Genomic DNA, 10,071 nt, shown 5'->3' with positions numbered 1-10,071 from the left:
TAGCGACCACTTCTCGTAAGCGACCACCTCCCGTAAGCGACCACTTCGTAAACAACCGTTTTGTCTCTCAGTTAAATACTGTTCCCAGAGCTCTCTCGTAAGCGACCACCACTCAAATTTCTAAAGCGACCGCGACCACTTTTTAGGCCAGAAATTTGACATATTCTTTTGTTTTCTGTTTCTGATAAGCGACCACCCAACATAATCATATATGATCATTAGTGAATCACTACTCAGAAGTTACAAAAGTTCAATTTTTAATGACGCTACCCCGGACTGCTGACAGATAATAACAGTTTACATTAATTGTTACAGTGATCTGTCCCAAAATGATATACTGTCAGTACAAAGTTTCATCAGAAGAATGCATAGATTGCCCAGGCGCTATTCAATGTGAAATATGCCAGTGCTTTCAATCTTTTCTTTAAGCCATGGAATAGAAATGTCATTGTCTCCGTAGAAAATGTAACTGCAGGGAATTTCCAGTCCATAACCTGCTCCTCGATTTACACGTTTTCCTGTTATAATGGTCTTTCCATTGTTTGTCCTTCGTTTCAAGAATTTGCTAACATACTGAGACATATGTAATGGTATGTGGCCGACAATTTCGTCTTCTTTTGATACGGTGTTGGGATGTTCGGCTTCAGTAAAATTTCTTGACAGCGGCCTCACTACTGCAACTGCATTTCCATCTTTTTCATTCAGTGGCTCAAGTTTCAGTCTACGTTGCTCACCAATTTCGGGAACCCATGTTGTTTCATCCTTGTAGACATGATAACCTCGTATGAATGAATGAACCGTGATGCTTGAAAAATTCTTTTTCTCCATGTCGACTTCAAACGGAGCGAATCGATGCTGAATGTTAAGCAAATGACGTAGATTTTCAGTTCTGTTACAGCACGTGTTACACGTTGGTTGCGTGGTGGGTGTTCAAGATTGATTGGCATCTGCACTTTGTATCCTTAACGCGTGAGATAAAGATAAAATACTCGTGGGAATTTCCCACATTTGTACATGCACGTGTGCTCAACAGGGTTAAAGATGAGGAACTGTGTTAAATGCTCAAGTCTTACGAATTATATTTGTCTGAAGTGTGCAAAACCTGTCTGTAACAAGTCTAAAGCATGTTCATCCCCTGCTGATGAAGACAGCCTAGGCTGGAAAGCTGGTGTATCGGTGGCTTATTGCGTTTCTTGTTCTGACGTGCCGACCCCGAAGGCGGCCAAGCAAGCAAGAATCCCAGTTAAGGACAGCAAACCAGTTACAAAGAAATTCACAGCGAAGGAGCCACCAATGCCCCCACAAGCTAATGATGGTCAAAGGAAATGTCTTTCCCTAAAAGAAAAAATAGAAGTCATCCGGAAATCTAACGAGGGTAACAGCACGAGAAAGTTAGCGAAAATATTTGATTGCGGGAAAACACAGATTGTCAAAATCCTGAAGCAGAAAGCTAAGATTCTCGAATCGTGGAACTCTAATGAAGGAGCTCAATCTCAAAAGAGATTGAATGTTGAAAAGTATGGCGAAATCAATGGTTTGTTGTGGAAATGGTATACCAGAGCAAGAGAGTCAAATATCCCTGTTGATGGCCCCATGCTGGTCGAAGAAGCGCGAATCATAGCTGAGAGAATTGGAGATGACACATTTAAAGGAACAAGTGGTTGGCTAGACAAGTGGAAAAAGAGACATAACATCGGCCAAATGAACATTACTGGGGAAGAGGGAGATGTAAGCCAAGAGACGATAGACAGCTGGAATGAAAGATTGAAAGAGCTAACTAGGGGCTACTCACCGAGGGATATATGGAATGAGGACGAAACTGGCTGTTTCTGGAAGGCGACGCCTCAGAAATCGCGCTATCAAAAGGGGAAACGCTGTAGGGGCGGCAAGAATGCGAAGCAACGAATAACTGCTGCATTCTTTGTGAATGCAGCGGGCGACAAAGAGGCCCTTATTGTGATAGGAAGTAGGAGACGACCGCGCTGCTTAGCACGTTTGGCAAATCCATCATACCCCTGCGGTGCCCAGTACTTCAGCAACGAGAAGGCGTGGATGAGAACCGAGATAATGGTTACTATCCTTACCAGGTTGAACAACCGTCTGAAAAGAGAGGAAAGGCATATTATCCTTTTCTTAGACAATGCACCATGTCATCCACCCTCGCTGACAGACATGTTCTCCAACATTAAAGTGGCCTTTCTACCGAAGAACACCACATCGTGCACGCAGCCTCTGGATGCAGGTATAATCAAGGTGTGGAAGATCTACTACAAACGGAAGTTGCTGCGGCATATCGTTAGTCAAGTTGACGGAGAACACTCTGCCAGCGAGATAGTAAAGTCTGTGAACCTCCTAATGGCCGTGCGATGGATGGTAAATGCGTGGGACGAAGTCAAGTGCGAGGTAATCAGTAAGTGTTTCAGACATGTTGGAATGTACCCCTCAGCCATGGATTTGGATGAAGATGACGATGACCCGTTTGCCGGCGAGGAGTTACTAGACCTTGAAGCCCTGGTGCAGAAGATGTCTAAGAAAGGTATTGACGCTGCACCCTATGCTGCCTTCGACGATGATGCGGACGCCTATTACTCCTTAGATCCCGCCGACCCTGACTGGAGGGAGACCCTACGAGATGAGGTTATCACTACTCACTCAAACAGGAACAAGACGGAAATAGCAACTGATTCCGACAGTGATGATAGCAGTGACGATGCTCCCTTACCAATCCCAGCGGTGCAAACAGTTAAAGGAGCACTTGATCTCGTGCGTCAGATCGCTGAGTTTGCAGATTATCGGAGTTGCGAGGAGTTGTCCACTGCAGTCACGAAAGTGTCTGATATTCTTGTTGACATGAGGCTTAAGTCACAGAAGCAATCGAGCATTCTAGATTTTGTGGATAAGCGGTCGAATGCGACCGAGTAATGTAAAACCATTATCAAGATTTCAAGTATATGCATCCCATGTTTGACGTTGTTTTCCTAGGTTTTGTTCGGTTTAAATTTCAGGTGATTTTCATTAACGTGAGACACATTGACAAGTACTGTACACTCCACTCTACCTTTCCCGAAACTTGTTGCATGTGAAAAAAATCAAATAAATTAGTTTCTATTTGCCAAATTTTAGCTGATTAGGTAATTTGTTTATGTAATTAATTGATCAATCCAGTGTTACACTTATTTTGTTGATCTTTCCCGTAAGCGACCACTTTGTCGTGCACCAAGGGTGGTCGCTTACGAGAGAGTCATTACGAGAAATATATACTGCTATTGTGACGACTGTCTCAATGGTCAGCGGAGTCAAAGTGATATAAAAAACAAAATGGCGGCAGATGTCGATGGTTCAAGGCATTCTTCTTCTCTTTCTCGTCAAGCTCAGCGAGATCTGCACTACGAGATTCTGAGTGTTTTGGACTACTTTGAGGGCCGATGAGATGATTACGTCATTGGATCTGTGATTCTTCAGCGAACAACAGAACGCGAATATTTAATTCACCTGTTTGATTCTGCGTGAAGGCTGAGGTAAACACTCTCTGTTCAGGAATGAAATGACATAAGCTTATGAAGTGAATCAAATATTGAACTGCGGATATGAAATCAAGTGAAAATAAATTTAAGACACACGAACCAACTTTTTAAAGACGTTTCGACATTTAACTCATTCCATCATCAGTTTCATTTAATCTTCCAGCCTGTCTCTCTCAGGAACGTTACAATAATTGTTGGAAAACGTTAAAAGTTTTAGCAAGGACGGTTATATTTTGAAAAGATGATACAAAGTTGCAAAACATAACATGTGTGCGTGCGCAAGTGTTAAACAGTTTGCCTACAGAAAAAAATACATATATTACTATGCTGTAACTGCACGTTTAGCTCTGGCTTTAAACGTGAATATAGATAGCTTCTTTCAGCGGCACCCAACGATAATCTTTGGTGAAATACTTGTTTGGGATGGTCAAACTGTTCTAAGAATATTGGTTGTTGCAAGACAGCTATATATTCCTTTCCTAAAACCTCACAAAAAAGATCTGCAACCATGGCAAAAGTAGTCCCTTATGTTTTCGGAAGGACATTACTAAACAACAACACACCTAATTGGGCCTAAAACGAATCCAACCTTGATTTCGTTGTATCAGTGTTTCGCTGTTTTGTTCTTTAGTGGTGCCCTAAAGCACCACAATTTCTGGCACTTAAAAAGTTCATTCAAAAAAATTCAACAGCTCATGCCAAGAGGTTTCATTGGCCAAAGCATGATGATATTGACCATGCGCACATCACACCATGTGTGTTCCTTGGCCCTGTGCATTTGAAGAGTATGGCCCATTTGAAGTGATCGATCTCGAGGAACTGGAAGCTGTGCTCCAATCCAATCAGTTTCGTAGTGGAGGACAAAATAACTTCACATGGATTAAATGTGTAAAGATGCCCAGTTTAACTTATAATTTGCATTTTAACATTTCTTGAAAACATTCTTCAAATGTTCAATGATGTACATGTAAATCATCAGCGGCATTTTGCTTTTTTCCTAAGAGCAACTTGATCACTGGCATTTGTTACTGTTGGGTTGTCTTTCAAACTTTCGTTTGTCTTTGACTCAAATGTTTCATTGCATTTCATTAAGGTACATCTCTTGCTCATTTTACTGACACAACTGCATTTTTGTTATTATACTGTAATTGCTATGTCATTTGAAACTTCAAAATTTGTCCTTTAAGTGCTGTGCTGCTATTGTTGTTGTTGCATTAATAAAATACCTGATGTAGATTCTGTAACGTAGATTCTGCAACAGCACCATCATTTAAATTGCACTAATGATGATTGGGATGTGCACAATAAAACTCAAATGTTTTGGCATTTGCACAAGAAAGATAAAAAGCCCTTTACTGTAAAGCAGACAGACATTTTAAATTCATGCCAGATTCAGAGAATTCTAATTTGAATATGGTGTTATGAAAATAGAGAATTTTGTGTGTAGATTGCGCAACAGCCATAGAATTTAGTATGGCCTCCTGATCATCTGTATCAGTATGAATCAAACCACTCTTGTGCATAGATCTAATAGTCATCTACCTTGCAGAAGTGGTATTATTTTGCTCTGTTGTGTAGATTTCAAGATATCCCACACCAAAAAGCTCTGAATGTAGATTCCGCAGCTGACGAAATACTGTGGAATGACTCGTGTGCATCCAAAAATTTGAAATAATTCAAAGTAGTCACTGATTTGAGATCTTTGCTTCAGAGAACTTTGTAGTGAAGGATAGCATGCTTTTGAATAATGTGTTAACCCAAATTTTATCTACAGGTCAGTATCTGTGTTAGCCTCCTGGCAAGCTTGTTCAGGCTTTAAATGTAACTCCAATACATGTAAGTGTTGAGATTGTTAAAAGTGCAGTCAAAGTGCTTGTGATTTCAAGTACATGTAGTTTCTGAAACGATTAGCACAGGCACTTAGAGAAGTTAAATATGACTAAAAGTATGAAACAAAACTGGGGCAGATTGCTTTGGTTGAACGTACAGACTTTTTCCTCAGGACAATGTCGTTAGGAAAATCCCTCAAAACTGAAGGATTAGGTAACCCATTCCACGTTTTCCAGAAGATTGGTTCTTCTTCCATTTGGCAAATTTGTCCGTTTTCAGGCCTCTTTTGAGGACCTTCACACCGTTTCACAGTTTTTAAACTACATTGCATTCAGTGATGTCAGTGAGAGGCGTACATTGCCACTTACAGCTACCTCTAATAAGCCCCCAGGGGGCTTACTTAATCCTGGTGCTTGTGGGGGGGGGGGGGGTGCTTATTAAAAACTCGAGAATCAAAATAATAGTCTACTAAAATCTCACTCAGCTTTAATAAATCTCGTATACAGTATGCTTGCACACGCTCAAATACAACGTTAAGAGTAAAAATAAGCTTTTAAAACCATACTTTGCCGCAAGTGTGTGTGTGTGTGGGGGGGGGGGGGGGGGAAGGGGGGCTTATGAGAGAGGGGGCGGGCTTATTATGAACCTGAGGCTATGGGAGGGGGGGACTTATTAGAGTGTTAACAGTATTGGTGAACCAGCATGGAGAGCTAACTTTCTCTTCCTTTTTTGTTGCAGATAGCGAGATTACAAGCAATCATGGTAAAAGGCGCTATCTAACATTTGCATCATAACAACCGAGATTTGTGCCGGAATTGACTTCAAGACCACCGGGGAACTGGTATTCCTTCTGACCTTTCGACCGTGATAGGAGAATGTAGGAAGTTTCGTATGAAACTGCGTAAATTCTCTATTCCAAATTCACCTAGTATTGTAAATATGTGTTATATAATACCACCTTGTAGAGGCCAGTTCCCAGATGGATTGATAGCTCAGAATTAAGAGCAAATAGAGCGCAATCGCAGGGTCATGGGTTCGAGTCCAGTTCAAACCTGGGGCCCTTTTCACGAAAGTCCCGAAACTTTACGGGCCATTTTCGGGTGTCGCAATTCCCTCTGTATCTCAAGAACGGAGAGAATTTTTAGTTCGTCAAACTTTGCAAATCCAGGAGCCGCATAATCACTATGCAGAAGTCCTGTGCATAATTACTTGCACCAAAACTGCCAAACTACGTTCTCTTGTCCCGATCGCAGAGCCAAGGGCCCAATTACAAGGCGTTGGTCTTTCTATTACCGAATTGAGTGTTGTCGTTTCATTGGTTACGTTTCATTTGCCCTGAAAAGTCCCTATAGGCGTGGTCAATTGAGTATGAATGTATCCATGTATGAAGTGTACTTTATTTGCAAAAGGGTTCTGTAGTACGATCTTCTACGTCAGTTAAAGAAACTGAGTTTGAGAAAAGGAGTAAAGACTGCTGGGCGTCTGATTCGAGAGGATTTCATCGAAAGAGGTGCAGCAACTGAGCGATAAATTTTGATCGACTTTTACTGAGTGAAATTCCCTCTACATTAAGCACAGTCGAAATGTCGAAATTTGCACTATTCATCCACGTGAAGAGGTCCCCTTTGATGAATAAAATCATCTGGTATTAGCCAGAGTAAAATCTAGAAGCCTCACTCCCAGGATAAAAAAAAAAGCGTTTTAAAACCAATCGTTTCAGAGACAGTTTTATTGCAAGCCATTGCCGATAACATGCCCTTTTACAACTCATATATATTAAATGATCTGATTTTGAATAATTTTAGCTGTATCTTAATTGTAATTTAGTGTTTACATAATAATAGCTTTAGTATTGTTAAATTCGTATCAAAGAACTTTCTTAATTTATCATTATATTATTTATAGTTACAATTAATTAACGTTTTATATCGTAATTCAGCCCTCGGGCTGCAAGGGTAATTTTAATAAAACTATCTATCTATCTAAAGGTAACGCCCAAAGGCTCAGGTGACTCAAGTACAACAACCTTCTGGTCGAAATGTGTTCAACGCAAGTTAAACACTAAAAGTGAAAAAAAACAAAAACGTTTCCAGTCGGTCTTGTCGCATTAGTATAGATTACGATGTTAATAACCATAGTGGGGGCGATGACGGTGGAGGCAGAGAAGTGCTTTAACTTACCCATCCCTCCCCCCCAAAATAACTACAATATATCTTGGGAAAGGTTCCTCTTAATTAAACATCATTTGACGTTCAGATTTGAGAACAAACCTTTTGAAAGTGTTTCTTTGTTTATAAGTTTTTTTATGATTGCGGCGTGATTAAAGGAAGATTTGCGCGGACTAAGATATCGAAATCCAATATGGCGGACAACAAATCATATTGTTCCTACTTTCCCGCCACCGCAGCAAGATTTTTTCAAAACGAAAGTCTCAAGCATAACGTTTTTAAACTGCCCTTGAGTCAGAAGTCTTTTATGTGTTTTCAGAAAAGATAGGCACTGCAATTTTTTTATTTGTATTGAGCCCGAGTAGTTTAGACCTCATAAACATCATCTCCTCTACATGTCTTGACTCTTCAAACAATGAAAGTAGCCGGCGAAACCTGACAGAGAAGCCGGCGAAGTTCGCCGGCTGCCGGCTCTTATATACAACCCTGTGTTATTTTACCTTAACCAAATTCGCAATTAGTTAATCAGAAGCCTTGTCTAGTCAATACTGTCCTGATATCCAGATATCCTGCGATATCAAATCGCTGACCTGATATGGCTACCATATCATGCTCACTTGGCCGAATTTTGGTCTCGCTTCGGTATTTTGACTCGACTGCGTCTCGCCAAAATACGAACCGTGGCTCGACCAAACTCGAAGCGAAGCGTACCAAAGAGGTTCGATTAGCTTTAAGTATCAATTATGTGCATTTGGTAATTATGGGACAGATTCATCACGGACATTTTAGAATGTGCCTTGATGCAATTTCGGAGACCTAAAGTATACATAGAACGAAGCATTTATGTATATATAAGGGTGATCTTATTTTTAACAGTCAACTTTAGCATAACAGTGATAGATTGTGTCGTAAATGATGAACATAAGCTCTAGATCATATACACACAATAAGAAATATTGTGTAAATATTTCTACATTTTCACCATAATTACACCTCGCTTGATTATAAAAAAAACCGAAAACCTTCAAGATCTTCTAGCGAGTTGTTGGACTTATGTTTTTGTTCCGTGAAGAACAATGTGTGCGAAATGGAAGGATTTCAATTCGCAATGTGTGTGCTTTTAACAGAAGCCTATCACCATTGAAGATGATATGTCTTCAGCAAGGGCGTAGCTACGGGGGGTCCTGGGTGCCCGTGACCACCCCCCCCCCCCCCCCTTCTCTCGCCTTTTTTAAGCAAACAACTTAACTGGTGGCGAAAACGCCATGACAATGTGGTGAGTACCCTCACTTTGACACAGTGTGACTCCACCCCCCTTTGAAAAATCCTGGCTACGTCCCTGCTTTTGCTATTAATTTTAAACAATAATTTACATACCATGCATGCGACCACCTCGAGTTCCTTACTCCGCGTGAATTTCAACTTTAATTTTAGTCAAATGCTCAGCCATAATACAAATGGAGCTCAAAGGAGTAAAAAGATCTGTTCACAGTATACGTGCAAGAAAATTAAACTGAATTATCATAATCCTAATCACATTAAATGATTTAGGAAAAAGATGCACTAGTTATGGCATTTGGCGCACAGTGTATTTAAAATTATTACAGCCAATAAAATGTAGCATGGCATAATTACTGGGAAGTCTTCCCAGTAGGGAAATTCGGCTTATCGAATTTGGGCAAACCGAGATATTGCTTCTCTTTGAATGAGATGTAGCTGGTCTATCGTAGGCTATTCCCCAGCAAGGCCAAACATCACAGTAAGCCGATTAGCCGATAAAAGCATAGCAGATGATTTCGCCTAATCTTATTTAACGTTCCTATACCCTGGTAGGGTACTTGATATGTTTGTCAAATTTCCATCACGAAACAAAGAGCAATATAACTTTCTTCTGAATTATGGAATGTAGCTGGCCTATCTCAAACAATTTGCTAGTTCTAACAGTCAGCCATATTAATATACTCTTAAATGGGAAGCGGCGCTATAACATTACAATAACCTGGCACAAAACACAACGCAGCCTTCGATTCAGAATCCGATCAATAACACACTAACTGTTAAGGCACTGTGCTTTGTGACGACGTCACAGTCCAAATATTACTCTATTTAAATCCAATTGGAAGTCATACCTTATTGAGCAACCGTACAATTGTCTTGACTGTTTTTTATATTTTATAACACATATTTCTAAAATAAGCTTTGGTTTAATTCTGGGATATTTTTTATAATGTTAGCACTATCTAAATTTCATCTATTAATATCTAGTCTTATTTATCAAAAGCGTCATTTAACTCTCAAAGTCATTGTTGAACACTACAATGTCTCTTGCTAAGTTCTCTTCGTTTTTCTTCTTTTCACTTCTAAGGCATATATCTCCCATCTAGACCGTGACGTCATATATTCTACACCTAGACCGTGACGTCATCTTCAGAGAGCTTCTCGCTGCAGTAGTATGCCTGTGATTCATCAAGTGATTCAAGATCCAAATATGGAGCGTCCTCTTGCATCATCTCTTCCAGTGATCTTGTCGCACTTTCAAATGTCGGTCT

General features: G+C 40.3%; 2 protein-coding genes across 3 annotated transcripts in view; one reads left to right on the top strand and one right to left on the bottom strand.

Moving 5' to 3' along the window:
- The first annotated feature begins 1,041 nt into the window (after nucleotides 1-1,041).
- On the top strand, nucleotides 1,042-2,922 carry LOC137984410 (tigger transposable element-derived protein 6-like). The gene has a single exon (XM_068831588.1). It carries the CDS (start codon nucleotides 1,042-1,044, stop codon nucleotides 2,920-2,922), a length of 1,881 nt encoding a protein of 626 aa, XP_068687689.1.
- A 6,028-nt stretch (nucleotides 2,923-8,950) lies between these two features.
- Nucleotides 8,951-10,071, bottom strand: part of LOC137985189 (uncharacterized) — a 17,785-nt gene continuing 16,664 nt past the window's right edge. For both annotated transcript variants that reach the window (XM_068832712.1, XM_068832713.1), the window contains exon 16: nucleotides 8,951-10,071. This exon is cut by the window's right edge and continues 43 nt beyond it. In XM_068832712.1, coding sequence (XP_068688813.1) covers nucleotides 9,931-10,071 — 141 coding nt within the window. In that variant the 3' untranslated portion in view covers nucleotides 8,951-9,930.

Source organism: Montipora foliosa, chromosome 14, assembly GCF_036669935.1.
Source record: "Montipora foliosa isolate CH-2021 chromosome 14, ASM3666993v2, whole genome shotgun sequence".
NCBI classification, from domain to species: Eukaryota; Metazoa; Cnidaria; class Anthozoa; order Scleractinia; family Acroporidae; genus Montipora; species Montipora foliosa.
This window is presented reverse-complemented; position numbering and strand designations above follow the sequence as displayed.

Excerpts from the sequence above, each read along its gene's own strand:
- LOC137984410 (XM_068831588.1), top strand. The coding sequence starts at position 1,042 with ATGAGGAACTGTGTTAAATGCTCAAGTCTTACGAATTATATTTGTCTG.